At 45.8% G+C, this 22,730-nt stretch overlaps 1 protein-coding gene across 2 annotated transcripts in view; it reads left to right on the forward strand.

The window, feature by feature from the left end:
- PRR14 (proline rich 14) overlaps positions 1-22,730 on the forward strand; it is a 332,780-nt gene that overhangs the window by 193,582 nt on the left and 116,468 nt on the right. For both annotated transcript variants that reach the window (XM_030210463.1, XM_030210462.1), the window contains exon 8: positions 22,208-22,323. In XM_030210463.1, coding sequence (XP_030066323.1) covers positions 22,208-22,323 — 116 coding nt within the window. The remainder of the gene's footprint in view (positions 1-22,207; positions 22,324-22,730) is intronic.

The following is a 22,730-nucleotide window of genomic DNA, read 5'->3' on the forward strand; positions in this document are numbered from 1 at the left end:
ATCCCGATACTGCCAGCTCACAGACAGTATCTGCGATTTCAGCAGGGCACACGTCACTTCCAGTACTGTGTGCTACCTTTTGGGCTCGCCTCTGTGCCCAGAGTGTTCACGAAGTGCTTGGCTGTAGTAGCAGCGGCACTTCGCAGACTGGGGGTACACGTGTTCCCATATCTCGACGATTGGCTGGTGAAGAACACATCCGAGGCAGGAGCCCTGCAGTCCATGCAGATGACTATTCGCCTCCTGGAGCTACTGGGGTTTGTGATAAATTACCCAAAGTCCCATCTTCTCCCAGTGCAGAAACTCGAATTCATAGGAGCTCTGCTGGATTCTCGGACGGCTCGCGCCTATCTCCAAGAGACGAGAGCCAACAACTTGTTGTCCCTCGTCTCGTGGGTGCGAGCGTCCCAGCAGATCACAGCTCGGCAGATGTTGAGATTGCTGGGCCACATGGCCTCCACAGTTCATGTGACTCCCATGGCCCGCCTTCACATGAGATCTGCTCAATGGACCCTAGCTTCCCAGTGGTTTCAGGCTGCTGGGGATCTAGAAGACGTGATCCACCTGTCCACGAGTTTTCTCAAATCCCTGTATTGGTGGACGATTTGGTCCAATTTGACTCTGGGACGTCCTTTCCAAATTCCTCAGCCACAAAAAGTGCTGACCACGGATGCGTCTCTCCTGGGGTGGGGAGCTCATGTCGATGGGCTTCACACCCAAGGAAGCTGGTCCCTCCAGGAACGCGATCTGCAGATCAATCTTCTGGAGTTACGAGTGATCTGGAACGCTCTGAAGGCTTTCAGAGATTGGCTGTCCCACCAAATTATCCAAATTCAGACAGACAACCAGGTTGCCATGTATTACGTCAACAAGCAGGGGGGCACCGGATCTCGCCCCCTGTGTCAGGAAGCCGTCAGCATGTGGCTCTGGGCTCGCCGTCACGGCATGGTGCTCCAAGCCACATATCTGGCAGGCGTAAACAACAGTCTGGTCGACAGGTTGAGCAGGATTATGCAACCTCACGAGTGGTCGCTCAATTCCCAGTGTAGTGCGACAGATCTTCCAGGTGTGGGGCACCCCCTTGGTAGATCTCTTCGCATCTCGAGCCAACCACAAAGTCCCTCAGTTCTGTTCCAGGCTTCAGGCCCACGGCAGACTGGCATCGGATGCCTTCCTCCTGGACTGGGGGGAGGGTCTGCTGTATGCTTATCCTCCCATACCTCTGGTGGGGAAGACTTTGTTGAAACTCAAGCAAGACCGAGGCACCATGATTCTGATTGCTCCTTTTTGGCCGCGTCAGATCTGGTTCCCTCTTCTTCTGGAGTTGTCCTCCGAAGAACCGTGGAGATTGGAGTGTTTTCCGACCCTCATCACACAGGACGAAGGGGCGCTTCTGCATTCCAACCTCCGGTCCCTGGCTCTCACAGCCTGGATGTTGAGAGCGTAGACTTTGCCTCTTTGGGTCTGTCAGAGGGTGTCTCCCGCATCTTGCTTGCTTCCAGGAAAGATTCCACTAAGAGAAGTTACTTCTTTCTATGGAGGAGGTTTGCCGTCTGGTGTGACAGCAAGGCCCTAGATCCTCGCTCTTGTCCTACACAGACCCTGCTTGAATACCTTCTGCACTTGTCTGAGTCTGGTCTCAAGACCAACTCTGTAAGAGTTCACCTTAGTGCAATCAGTGCATACCATTACCGTGTGGAAGGTAAGCCGATCTCAGGACAGCCTTTGGTTGTTCGCTTCATGAGAGGTTTGCTTTTGTCAAAGCCCCCTGTCAAGCCTCCTACAGTGTCATGGGATCTCAATGTCGTTCTCATCCAGCTGATGAAACCTCCTTTTGAGCCACTGAATTCCTGCCATCTGAAGTACTTGACCTGGAAGGTCATTTTCTTGGTGGCAGTTACTTCAGCTCGTAGAGTCAGTGAGCTTCAGGCCCTGGTAGCCCAGGCCCCTTACACCAAATTTCATCATAACAGAGTAGTCCTCCGCACTCACCCTAAGTTCTTGCCAAAGGTTGTGTCGGAGTTCCATCTGAACCAGTCAATTGTCTTGCCAACATTCTTTCCCCGTCCTCATTCCTGCCCTGCTGAACGTCAGCTGCACACATTGGACTGCAAGAGAGCATTGGCCTTCTATCTGGAGCGGACACAGCCCAACAGACAGTCCGCCCAATTGTTTGTTTCTTTTGATCCCAACAGGAGGGGAGTGGCTGTAGGAAAACGCACCATATCCAATTGGCTAGCAGATTGCATTTCCTTCACTTACGCCCAGGCTGGGCTGGCTCTTGAGGGTCATGTCACGGCTCATAATGTTAGAGCCATGGCAGCGTCGGTAGCCCACTTGAAGTCAGCCACTATTGAAGAGATTTGCAAAGCTGCGACGTGGTCATCTGTCCACACATTCAAATCTCAGTACTGCCTGCAGCAGGATACCCGACGCGACAGTCGGTTCGGGCAGTCAGTGCTTCAGAATCTGTTCGGGGTTTAGAATCCAACTCCACCCCCCTAGGCCCATGTTTGTTCTGTTCCAGGCTGCACTCTCAGTTAGTTGGTAAATTTTTTAGGTCAATCTCAGTTATGTCCTCACCGTTGCGAGGCCCAATTGACCATGGTTGTTGTTTTGAGTGAGCCTGGGGGCTAGGGATACCCCATCAGTGAGAACAAGCAGCCTGCTTGTCCTCGGAGAAAGCGAATGCTACATACCTGTAGAAGGTATTCTCCGAGGACAGCAGGCTGATTGTTCTCACAAACCCGCCCGCCTCCCCTTTGGAGTTGTGTCTTCCCTTCTCTTTGTCTTGCTACATATGAGACTGGCCGGCACGAGCCGGTTCAGGCGGGAAGACGGCCGCGCATGCGCGGTGCGCATCGGCGCACGAGGACTAGCAAAGGACTTTGCTAGAAAGTGTTCCGATTGGAGGGGCTGCCGTGGACGTCACCCATCAGTGAGAACAATCAGCCTGCTTTCCTCGGAGAATACCTTCTACAGGTATGTAGCATTCGCTTTATAAGGAACTTGAACGTGTAAAATAGCTTTTCACGTGCACAAGTAAGCTTTTATAACATTGCCCTGGAGTATATGTGCATAAAACGTAGGCATGCAGAAACAGCACACATACATCTAGGTGTTCACAGGGGTGGTGAATAGGCCAAACAGAAGTGAGATTAGTACTTATGCACAAACTTTATAGAATACATGCATATGCACCTGAGTGTATGTACTGGTAAGAACAGTTGCATATGCATGTATTTTATAAAGTTTGTGCATAAGCACTAATCTCGCTTCTGTTTGGCCTATTACACCTGTCTGAGTAGGTGTAAATGTGTGTGCCTTCTTTCCTTGGAGTAATTTTGTAAAGGTGCATATCTTGCCTTCATAAAATACATAAAGCTTGCTTTGACAGCCTTGGTGTCCTTTGATAGAGGACCCAGCAGCCAGCATCTCTGAAGAAGACTCATCACTGCAGGTGCAGGGAATTGAGCATCTGCGCATGCTCAAGGTCTGTTGGGTTTCACCCCATCCGAACTTGCCAGCAAGCCTTGAACATGCAAGGATGCTTAAAGCCATAAGTACATAAATAATGCCACACTGGGAAAAGACCAAGGGTCCATCGAGCCCAGTATCCTGTCCCCGACAGCGGCCAATCCAGGCCAAGGGCACCTGACAAGCTTCCCAAACGTACAAACATTCTATACATTTAGTAGTGGTTTATGGACTTGTCCTTTAGGAAACCATCTAACCCCTTTTTAAACTCTGCCAAGCTAACCGCCTTCACCATGTTCTCAGCAACGAATTCCAGAGTTTATTCGTTGGGTGAAGAAAAATTTTCTCCGATTTGTTTTAAATTTACTACACTGTAGTCTCATCGCATGTCCCCTAGTCCTAGTATTTTTGGAAAGCGTGAACAGACGCTTCACATCCACCTGTTCCATTCCACTCATTATTTTATATACCTCTATCGTGTCTCCCCTCAGCCGTCTCTTCTCAAGCTGAAAAGCCCTAGCCTCCTTAGTCTTTCTTCATAGGGAAGTCGTCCCATCCCCGCTATCATTTTAGTCGCCCTTCGCTGCACCTTTTCCAATTCTACTATATCTTTCTTGAGATGCGGCGACCAGAATTGAACACAATACTCAAGGTGCGGTCGCACCATGGAGCGATACAATGGCATTATAACATCCTCACACCTGTTTTCCATACCTTTCCTAATAATACCCAACATTCTATTCGCTTTCCTAGCCGCAGCAGCACACTGAGCAGAAGGTTTCAGTGTATTATCGATGATGACACTCAGATCCCTTTCTTGGTCCGTAACTCCTAACGTGTGGAACCTTGCATGACGTAGCTATAATTCAGGTTCTTTTTTTTCCACATGCATCACCTTGCACTTGCTCACATTAAACGTCATCTGCCATTTAGCCACCCAGTCTCGTAAGGTCCTTCTGTAATTTTTTACAATCCTGTCGTGAGTTAACGACTTTGAATAACTTAGTGTCATCAGCAAACTTAATTACCTCGCTAGTTACTCCCATCTCTAAATCATTTATAAATATATTAAAAAGCAGTGGTCCTAGCACAGACCCCTGAGGAACCCCACTAACTACCCTTCTCCATTGTTAATACTGCCCATTTAACCCCACTCTGTTTCCTATCCTTCAACCAGCTTTTAATCCACAATAGGACATTTCCTCCTATCCCATGACCCTCCCATTTCCTCTATAACCTTCCATGAGGTACCTTGTCAAACGCCTTTTGAAAATCCAGGTACACAATATCCACCGGCTCCCCTTTGTCCACATGTTTGTTTACTCCTTCAAAGAATTGAAGTAAATTGGTCAGGCAAGATTTCCCCACACAAAGCCGTGCTGACTTGGTCTCAGTAATCCATGTCCTTGGATGTGCTCTGTAATTTTGTTTTTGATAATAGCCTCTACCATTTTCCCCAGCACCGATGTCAGACTCCTCACCGGTCTATAATTTCCCAGATCTCCCCTGGAACCTTTTTTAAAAATCGGTGTTACATTGGCCACCCGCCAATCTTCTGGTACCACGCTCGATTTTAAGGATAAATTGCATATCACTAACAGTAGCTCCACAAGCTCATTTTTCAGTTCTATCAGTACTCTAGGATGAATACCATCCGGTCCAGGAGATTTGCTACTCTTCAGGTTGCTGAACTGCCCCATTACGTCCTCCAGGTTTATTGTGAAGTCAGTAAGTTTCTCCGAGTCGTCCGCTTGAAATACCATTTCCAATACCGGTTTCCCACACAAATCTTCCGCGGTGAAGACCAAAGCAAAGAATTTATTCAATCTCTCCGCTACGTCTTTATCTTCCTTGATCACCCCTTTTACCCCTTGGTCATCCAGGGGCCCAACTGATTTTTTTTCGTAATCCCTCTTGGCCTTCTTTATCAGCGCCTTGCATTTGCTTTAACACTCCTTATGCAGCTGCTTGTTATTTTCAGACTGTTCCTTCTTCCATTTTCTTTTTTTTTAATTTATAAGAAGTCTTTATTGAACATTGGTAACAATATATAAATTAAAGCATCTGAGGTCCAAATATTACCCTATATCAGTCTCATATTAATACAAACTTAAAATACTTTTGGCACAAACAAAACCTTCAAGTACCACACCATTGCTATAACATTATCTCATTATACTTCCAACTTTTTTAATTTATTTTTTTAATACAGTAATCCCCCCTAAATCTATTCGATCCCCCACCCCCTCCCCTATCATCCTCCTATCCTATCCCCATGTCCTCCCAGACAATCAACCTAGTTGCCTTATCATCCAGAGCATTTTTGCAAAAAGGGTTCCCAAATTTTCTTCCATTTGGGCAAGGTTCTGCTTTTAACTGCAGTCAGTCTCTCCATCTCACACATACGTCTAACTTTAGTTATCCATTGTACCCTGGATGGTACCCCTTGTGATTTCCAGTGCTGGGCTAAGTTTACTCTGGCAGCAGTGAGAGAGGCTCGTACTAGGAACCATTGATCTGTCGTAAGTCCTACTGGCCTCTGCCCCAGCAGAAAAATCAATGGATGCCACTGTACAGACCTGCCTGTCCACACCTGGATTCGCGCCTGCACACCCCTCCAGTAGACCTGTGCCTTAGGGCAGAGCCACCAAATGTGTCCAGCAGTTCCCACCCCTCCACACTGTCTCCAACAAAGTCTAGATACCCGGGCAAACATATGGTGTAATCTCACTGGTGTCAAGTACCATCGGTAGAAGACCTTTATAGCACTTTCCTGCATGGCCACCGCCCCAGATGAACGCAGGAGCTGTTTCTCCAAGGCCAGCCAACCAGACTCTGGCATTGTGAAGTGTAGCTCCTGTTCCCATCTCGTCCTATGTAGGAGGGATGGTTTGGCACAAGTCACCAGGTATTCATACAATCGGGATATCATACCTCGCATGTCACTAGATTCAACACATACCCCCTCCAGCTGATGCACCTCCCGTCTCAAACAATCTACATAGGAAGGACTTTTCAAATAGTGCACCAGCTGTAAATAGGCATAGTTGTCCTCAGGTCTAAGGTGGTAATCAACCCTCAGAGTTTCAAATGGAACTATAGTATCTCCCACATGTAACTGCCCTAACATGTCAAGTCCAGAGTCCGCCCATCTACCATACGTGCTATTCCCTATCCCAGGTTCGAACAAAGGGTTATCTACTATTGGCGCTAAACCTGAGACCAAAGGCTGCCTCGTTGGAAACATAAGGTCCCAGTAGTGAAAAGTGGCCTGGACCGTGGGAGGAAATCTATCCACCCTCCCCCTATATTTATTCGTTATCCACATTAGGTGCCCAAGCCTCCGAGAGCCCACCAAAGTCTGTTCAAGGTCGACCCATAGTTTATGCTCCTCCCTCCTGAACCAATCCACTGCCGCTCTGGACTGAGCCGCAGTGTAGTACCAAAACAAATTTGGCACCCCCAGCCCTCCCATCTTCCTACTTTTGTAGAGTAGAGCTCGAGGCAATCGTGGCCGTTTCCGATTCCATATAAATCGAATAAGCTTATCCTGCATGCCAGACAGAAAAGATCTAGACAGCTTAATAGGGAGCACTTGAAACAAGTACAGAATCCGCAGCAAGATATTCATTTTAATTGCAGCGATTCTTCCAAACCAGGATAGTCCTGTGTCCATCCATCTATCCAAGTCTCTCTGTATCTCCCTCTGAAGAGGCTGATAGTTAAGAGCAAACAACTCAGACAGATTTCCAGACAGCTGAACCCCTAGATATTTCAGTGACCTTCCCTCCCACTTAAAGGGGAAGGACTGCTGTAGTGCTTCCAATAACCGCGGCAGGACTCCTACCGCTAGTCCGGTAGATTTGCTAGCATTAAGTTTATAACCTGAAACTCTGGCATAGTCCTCAATCTCTTTCATTAAATTAGGCAGAGAGGTTAGAGGATTCGTTAAGGTTGAGGACATCATCCGCAAACAATGCTGTTTTATACTCTTGGTCTCCCACCTTTACTCCGGCAATATCGCCGTTTGCCCTAATAGCGGCTGCCAATGGTTCCATCGCCAGAGCAAACAGTAAGGGAGACAAGGGACACCCCTGTCTTGTTCCCCGCCCCAATTTAAACACCTCAGAATTTCCTCCATTCACTCTCACACAAGCCTGTGGCTCAGAGTATAATGCCCAAATCCAAGTCCTGTAGTGCTGTCCTATCCCAACCCTGTGTAAAACCTTGTCCAAATATCCCCAATGGACCCGGTCGAACGCCTTCTCCGCGTCCAGCCCGAGCACTACTACAGGCCTTTCCTTCTTCTGAGCTGCGTATATAAGATCTATTGTTCGCCTAACATTATCCATGGCTTGTCGTTTGGCTACAAAGCCCACTTGGTCTGGATGAACTAGACTAGGCAAAACATTTCCCAATCTATTCGCAAGGACCTTCGCCAATATCTTTACATCTGTGTTAAGTATTGATATGGGTCGGTACGAGGCACACTCTATAGTGTCTTTACCCGGTTTTGGTATGACAGCCACCCAGGCTTCCATCATGGTCCTCAGAAAAGGCACTCCCTCTCTCACCGAGTTGATAATCATTGTCAAGTAAGGAGCCAGGTCCACCACATATGTCTTAAAAAATTTATTAGTGAAGCCGTCCAGGCCAGGCACCTTCCCAGTCAGTAAGGCTTTAATAACCCTAACAACCTCATCAACCCGCACCGGACGTTCAGGCTCCTCCTTCTGCCCATCTGTCAACACCGCCAGCCCCCTAGCCTCCAAATATCCATCTATTGCCTCGGTCTGTACAGCAGCATCTTCCTTGTATAGAGTCTCATAATAATGGGCAAAGCATTTCCTAATCTGTGCAGAACTCCTTACCACCTGCCCTCTGGTGTCTCTGACCCTCAAAATATGACAGTTAGCCCTCAGTTTCCTTAATTTAGCCGCCAATAGCCTACCAGACTTATTGGCACACATATAATGAATCTGATCCAGCCGCGCCTGCACAAAATGCAGACTCTCTTCATGCAAGGAGCCGATCTCCAATCTCACTGCTTGTAACCGCCGAAGATCAGAGACAGAGCCTGAAGCCCTATATCTAGCCTCCAAGGTGCCAAGCCTGTCCATGCACTGAGTCAGGCACAGCTTATGCTCCCTAGCCCACCTGGATGCGCACTTTATAAAGTACCCTCTGGACACTGCCTTAAAAGCATCCCACACCGTTCCCAGGGGGGGCCCTGAATCAAGATTTATATCAAAGTATTCCTTCATAAGGGGACGAAAGCCCGCCACCAGCTCTGGGTCTTGCAATAACCAATTATTAAAGGTCCATCTTTTTTCTCTGGTCTCCTGTCTCAGAGAAGTGAGAGTGGACCAGGTCGGGGCGTGATCTGATATACTAATATGACCTATAGAAGAGTCGCCACCTGCCTCTGACAAAGTCTTGTCCAGAAAAATATAATCCAGCCTAGAATAAGATAGGTGAACTGGGGAATAGAAGGTATAATCCCTCCCCCTAGGATGGGCCAGTCTCCATGCATCATACAATCCCAATTCATCCACACAATCTTTCAAAGCACGGGAAAGTTTACAATCGAGCTGAGCTGGAGGAGTAGATCTGTCCAGGGCAGGCTGCATTGTGGCATTAAAATCTCCTGCCATTATTACTTTGCCTTTAGCAAAATTCTGTAACTCCCTACGTAAACGCAGGAAAAAATGTTCCTGTCTCTCATTAGGGGCGTATACACTGGCCAATGTGTACTCCTCCTGCTCCAGTAACACCTGCAAAAACAAGAATCTGCCTTCCCTGTCCTTTTTAAAGCGCACAATCTGTACCTGGATATCTTTATGAAACATTATAGCCACACCCCTTTTCTTTACCCCCAGCACATCTGAAGCACAAACCACCTTCGGATATTGCTTAAATGCAAGCAAGCCCTCATGCTTTTTCAAAAAATGGGTTTCTTGCACAAATATTACCTGTGGTTTGAGCAGCTGCAGTTCACGCAGCAGCGCGTGTCTTTTATAAGGAGAATTTAACCCTTTTATATTATAGGTAAGAAACTTAATATCAGTCATTTATCACTCTATATACAAACCAATTTATAAATGGAGGACACCTACCCCGATCTAAGCCCCCCCTCCCATCCCTATTCCCTACTCCCCTGCTACCATTTACCCATCCCTCCTTCTTCTCCCACCCCCACCCCCCCTTCAGACCCTTAACACACCCTATACCCCCCCATAAACACTTTACAACACCCACCAGGTAGTACAGTAACACACCCCCTGGGTTTTGGAAAGAAGAAACTCCACTGGCCAAATGTAAGTTAACAGCTAAAATAAAAATAAAGTTAAACACAACCTCCCAATCCCCTCGCCCCCGTAACCAATCCCACCCTCCCGTTACTCATGTAGTCCCATATGTCCACAGTAGCAGCTTGTACCATCCATCTCTCAAAGTCTTTAATATCACCTCTCCACTCACAGTCTCATGTCTCCATCTCCTCCAAGTTCTATTCTGATGTCAGTGTTCAAACCTCCCATATACAGCCCAACTGTTTAGGTCTGAGATTTCTCCTTCCGACTAACTCTTTCCACTCGCTTCCACTTCTGGAGTCTTGCTTTTGTGGCAGTCGCCATTCCCACCGGGACATTCGCTGTTGGAACCAGGCCCGCCTCGTGCAACTTCTTCCATGCTATTCCCACATTTCTGCAGCAAAACTTCTCACCTTTTATCTCGAAGCACAATGCAAATGGAAAGGCCCATCTATAATAAATCTTCTCCTTCATCAGAACCTCTGTAGCCGGCCTCATGGCCCTCCTTAGGCTCAAAGTAAATAGAGAAAGGTCCTGATAGATGGCCACATGTTCCCCCTGAAACTTCAGGTCAGGATTTTTCCTGGCTTTCTGCCAAATTTGGTCCTTGCAAGTATAATTTGTGAATCTCACCACAATGTCTCTTGGCTTGTTATCGCGCGGTGTTCCCAGCGCTCTGTGTGCTCATTCAATTCCCATTGCTGTGGAATCGAAATCATCACCCATGAGCTGGGCGCATATAGCGCGCACTACAGTCTGGACATCCTCGTGGTCACCATTTTCTGGGATTCCTCGGAACTGGAGGTTTTGTCTACGCCCCCGGTTCTCTAGGTCATCCAATTTATATTGAAGTTCGTCGGTTTGGTCCATGATCTTACTCATACGGCTTTCTAGCGCTTCAGTTTTCTCACTTTGCACATCTGCCCTCTCCTCCAGGGCCTCCACCTGGCCCCCTAGTTCTCTCAGGTCTGCACTCAGTGCGTCGACGTGTTCAAGGATTTCCTCCTTAGATGATAAAATCTCAGCTCGAATCGCCTCCAGGGCTTTAACCAAATCTTCCGGAGGAGCCTGTGCAGGGGCCAGATCAGTGCTTGTATTGCCGTCTTCTCGCGAAGAAGCCGAACCCGACTCAGACTGACACCGCGATTTAGGAGACAAATGGCGGACAAGGCCTCGCTCTACTTGCCTTGTGGTCGATCGTTCGCTTTCCCGCAGCGATGCGTTGCTTTTTTTGCTCATCTCGTCGGGTCGGAGCGATCACTGAGCTATTGCAGCCCCATCGCTTCGATGGAGAGGGATTTAAAGTCGGATGGTTCTAATAAACAGGAAGGCACGGAGCTCCGGGATTAAGCGGCCATTCAGCCTCGTGACGTCACTTCCTCCTCCTTCTTCCATTTTCTGAAGGCATTTCTTTTAGCCCTAATAGCTTCCTTCACCTCACTTTTCAACCACGCCGGCTGTCTTTTGGACTTCCGTCTTTCTTTTCTAATTCGTGGAATATGTTTGGCCTGGGCCTCCAGGATGGTATTTTTGAACAGCATCCATGCATGTTGTACAATTTTTACCCTCTCGGTTGCTTCCCTAAGTTGTTTTTTTTTTTACCGATCTTCTCATTTTATCATAGTCTCCTTTTTTAAAGTTAAACGCTAACGTATTTGACTTCCTATGTATTGTTACTTTAAGGTTGATATCAAAACTGATCATATTATGATCAGTGTTATCAAGCGGCCCCAGTACCATAACGTCCCTCACCAGATCATGCGCTCCACTAAGGACCAAGTCTAGAATTTTTCCTTCTCTCGTCGGCTCCTGCACCAGCTGCTCCATAAAGCTGTCCTTGATTTCATCAAGGAATTGTACCTCTCTAGCGTGTCCCGGTTTCATTTACCTAATCTATATTTGGATCATTGAAGTCACACATTATTATCACATTGCCCGGTGTCGGAAATGGTATTTCAAGTGGACGAGTCGGAGAAACTTACTGACCTCACAGTAAACCTGGAGGACGTAATGGGGCAGTAGAGTAGCAAATCTCCTGGACCGGATGGTATTCATCCTAGAGTACTGATAGAACTGAAAAATGAGCTTGCGGAGCTACTGTTAGTGATATGCAATTTATCCTTAAAATCGAGCGTGGTACCGGAAGATTGGAGGGTGGCCAATGTAACGCCGATTTCTTAAAAAGGTTCCATGGGAGTTCCGGGAAATTATAGACCGGTGAGTCTAACGTAGGTGCTGGGGAAAATGGTAGAGGCTATTATCAAAAACAAAATTACAGAGCACATCCAAGGACATGGATTACTGAGACCAAGTCAGCACGGCTTTTGTGTGGGGAAATCTCTCCTGACCAATTTACTTCAATTTTTTGAAGGAGTAAACAAACATGTGGACAAAGGGGAGTCGGTGGATATCGTGTATCTGGATTTTCAAAAGGCGTTTGACAAGGTACCTAATGAAAGGTTACAGAGGAAATGGGAGGGTCATGGGATAGGAGGAAATGTCCTATTGTGGATTAAAAACTGGTTGAAGGATAGGAAACAGAGAGTGGGGTTAAATGGGTAGCATTCACAATGGAGAAGGGTAGTTAGTGAGGTTCCTCAGTGGTCTGTGCTAGGACCGCTGCTTTTTAATATATTTATAAATGATTTAGAGATGGGAGTAACTAGCAAGGTAATTAAATTTGCTGATGACACAAAGTTATTCAAAGTCGTTAACTCACGACAGGATTGTGAAAAATTACAGAAGGACCTTACGAGACTGGGAGACTGGGCGGCTAAATGGCAGATGATGTTTAATGTGAGCAAGTACAGTGTGATGCATGTGGGAAATAAGAACCCGAATTATAGCTACGTCATGCAAGGTTCCACGTTAGGAGTTACGGACCAAGAAAGGGATCTGGGTGTCGTCGATAATACACTGAAACCTTCTGCTCAGTGTGCTGCTGTGGCTAGGAAAGCGAATAGAATGTTGGGTATTATTAGGAAAGGTATGGAAAACAGGTGTGAGGATGTTATAATGCCATTGTATCACTCCATGGTGCGACTGCACCTTGAGTATTGTGTTGAATTCTGGTCGCCGCATCTCAAGAAAAATATAGTAGAATTGGAAAAGGTGCAGCGAAGGGTGACTAAAATGATAGCGGGGATGGGACGACTTCCCTATGAAGAAAGACTAAGGAGGCTAGGGCTTTTCAGCTTGGAGAAGAGACGGCTGAGGGGAGACATGATAGAGGTATATAAAATAACGAGTGAAGTGGAACAGGTGGATGTGAAGCGTCTGTTCACGCTTTCCAAAAATACTAGGACTAGGGGGCATGAGATAAAACTGCAGTGTAGTAAATTTAAAACAAATCGAAGAAAATGTTTCTTCACCCAACGCATAATTAAACTCTGGAATTTGTTGCTGAGAATGTGGTGAAGGCGGTTAGCTTGGCAGAGTTTAAAAAGGGGTTAGACGGTTTCCTAAAGGACAAGTCTATAAACCACTACTAAATGGACTTGGGAAAAATCCACAATTCCAGGAATAACATGTATAGAATGTTTGTACGTTTGGGAAGCTTGCCAGGTGCCCTTGACCTGGATTGGCTGCTGTCGTGGGCAGGATGCTGGGCTCGATGGACCCTTGGTCTTTTCCCAGTGTGGCATTACTTATGTACTTATGCCCTGGTTTGTGGTGGAGATCCTCAACAAGATTATGTCCCTCTGGTATCCTTTTCCTGTGATGATTGGATGATACCAAGGTGCCACGTAATTTGATTTAGGAGTTGCTCCAGAGCCAGGGAGATAGGCCAACTCTTCTCTGCCCTGCCCCGTGGGGTTTAAAAAAAAAAAGCCTGTTAGGTACTGAGCAGCATTTGGCTACACTAAAGTTTGTTTACCAAAAAAAAAAAAATAGGGAAGGCTAAGCTCTACCTCGGGGAGGGAGGGGGAAAAGAAATACTTTTCTCCCTAGTCTTTGTTCTGTTGACTCACAAAGCCTTTAACCTGGTGTAAGGGATATGGGGCTTGAGACCCTCTGCTCCCAGGGCATTGGAGAGTCGGGCCTCTTTGGAGGTCTCTCCTGTTTATGCCACCACCACCTCCTCTTCCTTCTCTTTGGCAGCCTTTTTTTCATTCTTCTGTGTTAACCCCAGAGGCTTCAGAACCCGGGGCCTTAGTAGATGGCACCCTGGGTAGCAGCAAGCTTAAGTGTGTGTGCTGGAGTGCTGGATCTCTCTAGGCTGGAGAGGATATGGAGGAGACACTAGAGGAGGGTTGGGCCCCCAGTGATTTTGAAGAGGATGAGCTGGTCTGGAATGAGGAAGAAGGCTCCATGGTGATCCAGTTGTTCTGCAAAGAAGATTTCTCAGCTCCAGGTACTCAAGGCAGCATCTAATTAGAGCATGCTGTGGACACAGCACTCCTCACAATCCTTACTTAATATCTGAAAGTCTCCCTGGATCATCCTGTTTCATCTGGCGTTAAGGCATTTATTTTGGAAGAGCTGCAAGCTGGACAGTGGTCCTACTACTATACTTATCATTTCTGTAGCGTTACTAGACATACACAGCACTGTATACATTATATGTAGGGATCTTCTCTGTCCCTAGTGGGCTCACAATCTAAGGTGTTTTTTGTACCTGGGGCAATGGAGTGACTTGCTCTTTGTGACAAGTAGCTGCAGTGGGAATCAAACCCAGTTTCCCGGGATTGCAGCTCACTTCACTAACCATTAGGCTACTCCTCCTCCATTCCATGGGGAAAGTTGCATCTACTGTAGAGAGTTGCACGGGAACGGGGTTTGCGGGATTCCCGCGGGGACAGAAGCAGTCCTGTGGGGTTCCCGTGGGGACGGAAGCAGTTCCTGTGGGGTTCCCGTGGGGACGGAAGCAGTTCCTGTGGGGTTCCCGTGGAAGTGTATGCTGCACTTGCGCCAGCCTCTCACCTACCGAGTACCAAGTTCTTTGAGTGCTGTCTCCTCCTCCTCCCTCCTTGCTTTAACAGCACAGATGTGGAAAGCCTCCATTAAGGAGATGGTAGAGATACAAATGGTGGCGAAATTCAAAAAGGCATGGGATGAACACAGAGGATCTCTATTTAGAAAATGGAAGTTATAAAAAAACCTAAACTTAAATGGCTGCATGTGTGTGGATGTGTTGCATAACACTTACATGGTGACTCTGGCTGTGATGAACTAGGGCCGATACTGGGAGACCTGTACGGTCTGTGTCTCATAAATGGCAATCTGGTTTTGGATGGGCTGGAAAGGGTTTAGACAGCAACTTTAGTGGCTGGAACAGGAAGACAGTTCTGGACAGACTTTTACGGTCTGTGTCCCGCAAATGAGAAGATGAATAGGCTGGAGTGAGCTTTAAGGGCAACTCCAGCAGTTGGAACATAAAGATAGGGCCAGGCGGACTTCTATGGTCTATGTCCCAGAAACACCACAGAAAGACCGTAATCAAGTATATAATATCACATTCATTGTTGATTTAATCATGAATTGATAATGATTGTGACTATTGGGCAGACTGGATGGACCGATCCGGTTTTTATCTGCTGTCATTTACTATTACTATTAATCCTCTCTGCTTCCAGGCTGATGCGCAGACCTCAGCTCTGACATAAGCATCAGATGTCACCTGACCTACTGGCGCGTGCATGTGGTGATCTCTTAGCACACAGTGCCAGTGAATCAGATAAGTTTTATATGTGCGCACCAGAGTGTTCCAGCTTCCGTTCCTTCCTTGCCTGCAGTGCTGCGGCTCAAACCCAGAGACTGAGAGAGCTGACAGGAATTTTTTTTAAATGTACCATTAAATTCTTGTGGGTGAGGACAGGTTAAATTCTTGCGGGGACGGGTACAATTCCCTGTGGAGATGGGCGGGGAAGGGTTAGATTCCCCACGGGGATGGGCGGGGATGGGTTAGATTTCCTACGGGGACGGTGGGGACGGGTTGGATTCCAGTGGGGACGGGTTGGCTTTCTGTCCCCATGCAACTCTCTAATCTACTGTAGGAAGAAGAGCAAGAGGCTTTAAAAGCAGGGCTGTGGAGTCGGTACGCCAAACATTTGACTCTGACTCCTCTATTTTCTGTTGTCTAACTCTGACTCCTACTATGTATAGTAAATCTGAGAGAAATTTGAATAATTACAGAATTTTTAACAAAAAACCTGAACAAAAAAAAATGTCCAATAAAAATATGTAGTACACTATTATGCACTTAATCTTTTTTATTTATAAGTAATTCAAAACAAAAATGAACAACGTACAGAAAAGCTGACATTCAAGGAAAAAAAATCAATCATAAGTTACAAAGAGGCGTAACCTGTGGAACTTTGTAAGTCTAAGTGCTTTGAAAATGAGCCCCGAAGTAACCTATATCTTCATGATAATTATCAAAAATTGTATATTATTGTAATATATCCAGCTCAAATCCACAAATTGTGGAATCCAATAGCACACAGGAGAATTTTTTAAATAAATCTTAGAAGAATTTGTCCTCAGAAAAATAATCACCTCGGTCAGATCCTCCTTCATGGATGTCCTCAAATCTGATCTAATTATTCTCACAGCAGAGAACAACCTCCCAACAGTAACTTGGGTCAATGGTAAAGCAATAACCACCAGAACAACATCTTTAACAATTTCAGGATATAAAGGAATGGTTTTTGTACTATTAGTTTTGATGAACGATATTTGACCTTTTTAGTGCAAGTGAGAAATTAACTTGAAATTTACTCAATTTATTATCCTATGTAAATACTCAGTAAATACTGGATGCACAGCAAGAACATGCCAATATTTGTTGCATTATTCCAGCTTTCATTCTGCATCTTTGAAGAAAGGTGTTTCCGTCAATCAGTTCATAAGATTAAGACAGCTATGTTCCTCTACTTTAGAATTTAAAACACAGTTTATATGATGGAACGTTTTTTGCAAAGGGGTTACCCTTTAGGAGTGCTCCAAAAAGCATACAAGAGAGCGCTATAAGCTCACAGACCTTGGTTGTTTTTACCTAAACAGACGACTATGCACAGTTCTCTGGCGTGCATGCTCCCATATTCTTCTCAAGCTCCGAAGATAGGTTACATTATACATAAATATTGGCATGTTCTTGCTGTATATCCAGTATTTACTGAGCACCCCAAGGTTGCATATAGACGCAGGCAAATCTGGGACAATTGTTGAAGAAACTTACACCAGATTTTTCCCTGGGTATGCATTTCCCTTGTGGGAAATGTGTTTATTGCAGGCACTCTCTCACCACCAGTTGTTTGCCTGTACTCGGGACCACCAAGAATTTTTATTTAAAGAACAAGGCCACGTGTGAGAGCGGCCAAGTTGTGTATTGCATTATGTGCCCCTGCTCTATGTATTACGTAGGTCACACAAAACATAAATTGAAGCCGAGGTTGGCGGAGCGCATAAGTAATCTTAAACATCAAAGAAAAGAGGCACTGTTGGTTGCTCATTGGATGTTAACGAATCATTCTATAGAGGAGTTAAAATGTGTGGCCTTGTCTCAGGTCACCCTCCCTGGGGGGGGGGGGGGGGAGGGGCGTGATGTCCGTGCGGTTTTATTATTGATAGAACAGTGCTTTATTTTTTCTTGGAGTATGGTGTGGCCCTGGGGGGACTCAACATGGAGGTGGAGTGATGACAAAGTTTTACTTTAATTAACTTAGGGTTGGGGTGCCATTGAATTTTGGTATATAATCCTGGAAGCAGATTGTGCGGGCAACGTGCCTTAGTAGCGGATTCTGGGAACCTGGTAAGCGGACGTAGATAGAATTGAATATGTATGATATAATGATGTATTATTGTGTTGCTGCAGATGAGATTTCTTTATTGGCATTGGCACGCTATGTTTGTGTTTTTTGTAGCATGTTTAATGTAGTTCCCCCTGAGGAAGTGCCACAAAATGCGGTCACGCATTGAGGAGCTGAGGAACACTGGTGGATACGTTTAATTCTAGTCGGCTTGAGCGAAGTTCTCCTGCAATGATTGAGTATTGATATAAGTGGAGAAAGCAAGACCACACGACTGAGGATCAAGTGGTTCGTTTACAACATAATTTTTTAGTACACGATTTTGCGAAACTGTAATAAAAAGGAAGAACTTGAGGATCCTGTACAATATGAATCAGTTGCGTGGATAGTGGTCAAGGATGGCCTTTGATGTCAGTGGACATTTCAGGTGCTGATTTAGTGGTTGCAGCGCATTGAGCAGATTCTCCTTTTTCACAATGACTGTGTGAGCAGAATTGAACTTTGCCCGGCTATAGAGTGCTGTTTGTTTGTTTATTGTCTTTGTATATATTTATGCAATAAATGGAATTTTGATATATGTTGCTGTTATGGAGCACATTAGTAAGGAGTATTTATATAGGAGTGCTCTGGATTATATAAACATAACCCCTCTTCTTTAAACAAAAAGTTAAAATTTAATGCCAAGAAGTGCAGAGTGATGCATTTGTGGTGCAGAAACCCAAAAGAGAGGTACCGAATAAGAGGGGAGAGATTAGAAAGCTGGACTCAGGAGAGAGACCTTGAGGTGTTGGTGTCCGAGGATCCGAAGGTGAAGAAACAATGTGACAAGGCGATGGCCGTGGCCAGAAAGATGCTAAGCTGCATAGAAAAGGGTATAACTAGCAGAAGAAAGGAGGTGTTGATGCCCCTCTACAAGTTGTTTGTGAGGTCCCACTTGGAGTATTGTGTTCAGTTTTGGAGGCTGTATCTTGCTAAAGATGTAAAAAGACTGGAAGCGGTGCAAAGAAAAGCTACAAAAATGGTATGTGATTCACGTTGCAAACTGTACGAAGAGAGACTTGCCGACCTGAAAATGTATACCTTGGAGGAAAGGAGAAGCAGGGGTGACATGATACAGATGTTCAAATATTTGAAAGGTATTAATCCGCAAAGGAACCTTTTCCGGAGACAGGAAGGTGGTAGAACTAGAGGACATGAATTGAGGTTGAAGGGGGGCAGATTCAGGAGTAATGTCAGGAAGTATTTTTTTACGGAAAGGGTGGTAGATACGCGGAATGCCCTCCCACGGGAGGCGGTGGAGATGAAAACTGTAATGGAATTCAAACATACTATTGTGGTAAGATGACAAAGGGCATGTTGACTGAGTAAGAGGTTCAGTAGTCTATAAATCATTTGGAGACCTGTGCAGTTCAGTTGGCCCTTCTGGCTTCTGCCCCTCTGCTTGTAAAGAAAGTGTGTTTGGGCTCTGTCTCATAATGCAACAACAGTGGCTTATATGAACAAGTTGAGGGGGGAAGGTGCAAGGAGGCAGCCCTGATTGTACAGTGGACAGAAGAGCACCTGGAGGCAATGCCCACAGCTCACATCTCTGGTACTAACAATATTCAAGCGGATTTTCTCAGTTGTCACACGTTGAATTCTGGAGAGTGAGAGCTAGCAGATTGGGTGTTTTCTCTCTTAGTGGACAAGGTGGGACTGGCCAACATGGATCTCACGGCAACAACACCAAGACAAAGCAGATTTTCAGCTGTTGGAAAGAGGCAGAGTCTGAGGACTTGAATACATTGGTGCAGAAATGGCCTCTGATGGGTCTTCATGTTTTCCCCATAGTCTCTGATGGGTAGGACTCTTCAGAGAATAGTAGATCATGTGGGAGTGGTTCTAATAGTCTTGTACTGACCCAGGCAGTCATGGTTTCCCGATCTGGTATGGTCATTGACTGGTGGCCAATTGGAGTGGAGTGGAGGAGTGGCCTAGTGGTTAGGGTGGTGGACTTTGGTCCTGGGGAACTGAGGAACTGAGTTTGATTCCCACTTCAGGCACAGGCAGCTCCTTGTGACTCTGGGCAAGTCACTTTAACCCTCCATTGCCCCATGTAAGCCGCATTGAGCCTGCCATGAGTGGGAAAGCGCGGGGTGCAAATGTAACAAAACAAAACAAAAAAACAATTTTCCAGCTTGAAAGGATCTTATCTTTCAGGGTCCCATTTGGATGGAGGACACAAATCCATATTCATTTATGGCTTGGCTCTTGAGAGTTTGCAGTATAGGCTAAAGGCTGCTTTACCACAGTAATCTCCACATTATTATGGTCTCACAAGACCTCAGCTTCCTTGGTTTATGTCAGAATTTGGTGGCTTGAATTTGGGTGTCTTCTTTGCTTCGCATCTGGACATTGCATCTGGTTTCTTCAAGGAGTAAAACACTTGAGGCCTTGTATCTGGTGTTTTGCCAGTCTGTATCTGACTCTTGTGTTGAAGGATATGATGATGGCACCCTTTGATGGTGGTACCCATTGGGCTTCTTATGCTGAAGGCTGTATTAGTGGTAGTGGTTTGTTCAGCTAAGAAGATTTCCAAGTTTTAGGCATTATACAGAGGGCCATTTTGGTATCTGCAAACTTCAGTTTCCTTGTGCTTGGTAAAGTGGTTTTTGCCTTTTAATGTCAGTCAGCTGGTTGTCCTCCTCTCCTTTTGGAAGAAATAGGAGGGGCTGGATTATAAGGATCTTCATTTTCTGGACGTGTCACATGTTTTGAGGAGATGCTTAAGGTTTAAATTGCTTTCAGGAGCCTGATCTGCCCAAAGGACAAACCAATAGCCCAAGGAAGGGCTGGGCAGTATTTAAGGTATCCATAGCACACTGGTTGAAGGAAGCTATTGTCTGTACATAGAGCATGTGATCTACTAGCTAACTCAGCCAGCGTGCAAGTTTTGAGTAGAGAACCAACTGTCATCCCTGGAAGAGACTACAGGGCATTATGCTTAGATTTGATACCAAGCAAGATGATATTGTGTAGGAATTTGGATTTAGCTCACTCCTTTTTAGTAGTATTCTGCCTGTGGAGCCAGAGTTGTTAGGGTAGGCTTGATAGGTTTCTACCCGATTTAAGGCAGCTTGGCTGTATCTCATATGTCTGTACTGATCTGGATACAGCAAAGAGGAAGCTGTAATTGTTTAGTTGGTAATTGCCTTTCCTTGAGTCCAGGCAGACCAGTCCAGGAACCCACTCTTGATTGGATTCTTGCTGGGCAGTGAAGTCTTCTGCTGAGCATTTTGTAGGTGTAGTTGATTAGGTTTGACATGTTCACCCTCCATGGGGAAGGAGTAGGGAGAAACAGGTTGTTCAGTTGCTCACTCCTGCAAGGGGGTTTATGGGTTGTTCACCCTCCAGGGGGAAGGAGTAGGGAGAAACAGGTTGTTCAGTTGCACACTCCTGCAAGAGGATTCAACAAGAGTAGAAAATGGGGATGTTTAATATTAGAGTTGGTTTTACTGTTCCTATCTTTGGGACAAGAATTCTGGAGTTCTGGGGTTGCACGAGCACTTTATATAGGGTGAGATCAGTACTTTGCTGTTCTGCCTCCATCTGCATGTGTCTGGACTGGTCTGACTGGATTCAGCAAAATTCAATTTCCAGGTAATAATCCTTGAAAAGCATTGCAGTGTATCCCCTATGTTCATATATCATTGGTGTATGTTTCCACTATTAGAAAAGCCAGCCAAAAAGAGTATAAAGAAAAATGTGTTTGACACATGCACCTTTGCCTCCTTTGCAGAACCTGTGTATACAGGTTGTGAGATTGGAGGAGGGGGTGGAGGCAGTACGCGCATGAATTCTGTATGTATCCATAAATAACTGGATGGTGTGTGTACATGAACAGATATGAGTGTCTGAGAGGGAATGAGTGGGTGGGGTGAAGGCTGTGTGTGTGAGTGGTCCATGTCCTCATGTCTTTTCTCCCTTCCTCTCCCATGCCAGCTGCCACCGTTTTCTTCATCATCAACCCTTTCCCAATCTTACCCTTCCATATCCTCACCGCGTGCTGTTGCTGTTTCTCTGTTACAGCTGCAGGCATAGGAGCTAACTCTGTGGGTCAGAGCAGCCCCAATATTGAACAAACTCCTTGACTGTCCAGTTTAGCAACCCCAATAATTTTGAAGTTTGCTCCTGTGGCTGCAGGGTCTGGGCTTTATCTAGTATGTGTGCAAAGTCTCTTGTGACATTGTTGTGAGCTGTCCCACATACTTGCCTAAATGGAAGCAGCAATGAGGTAAGAGGCCATTGTTCCCTGCTTCTTGGGTCCCTGTGACTTTACTGCTGCTCCAAAAACTGAGACCCACAGATATGCTACATTTGACTCCTCTTTGAAATGTGGAGTCTGGGCTTCCCATCTAGCATGAGTGGTTTGAGCAGTTGTTTGCTGTCCACATCTTTTGGGCTGTAGTCTGCATATAGCACTCATCCCTATATGTAGGCCTTGCAAGCACAGATCACATAGACCAGTAGACAGCAAGAGCACACACAGCTGTCTTTTATTGTTGAGATGTTTGTTTTTCTTTATTTGGCCTTAGGATATTATTCTCTTTTGAGTTTAGTGTATGCTCTTGCAGATTTTCAGGAGATGAACCTTTATACTTATTGATAATTTGTTTCTTCTTTGTTCAGAATATGGATAGCTCCCAAAGTGGAAGTAAAGGGAAAGTTTCTCGTTTTCGAATTCGGAAAAGACCAGCAAAGCAGCAGAGCAACCTAACACCCATGGGGTTACCTAAGCCAGTGAGGTAAGCACATGTGCACATACATTGATAGTTCTATTCACATTCACAAGCACTAATCGTAATTGCCATTCGTGGACTCAGGTGGTGCTCAGATGTGTACACTACAGACACTTTGCTTTTCTTTGTCTCTCCTATCACTGCTTCTCTCTCGTTCTTGCTGTCTGTGGTTAGTGGTGTGTTTGTATAGTGCATTTCACGTTTTCTCTCTATTTCAACCTCTTGTAGACATAACACAGAGGCACAGGTGACTACGCTTATTTGATGATAGCAGAAAATGAGTCACACGTGGCGCTGCAGGTCTTCAGTTTTATTTCTTGGTCATTGCTGGTCATCAAACAGAGGCTCCGCAGATGAAGGTCTCTTTTGGCATCTGTGTCTTTTGATTTCCCAGTTTACAGTTGCTAGTTAGA

This window comes from Microcaecilia unicolor, chromosome 7 (genome assembly GCF_901765095.1).
Source record: "Microcaecilia unicolor chromosome 7, aMicUni1.1, whole genome shotgun sequence".
Lineage (NCBI taxonomy): Eukaryota > Metazoa > Chordata > Amphibia > Gymnophiona > Siphonopidae > Microcaecilia > Microcaecilia unicolor.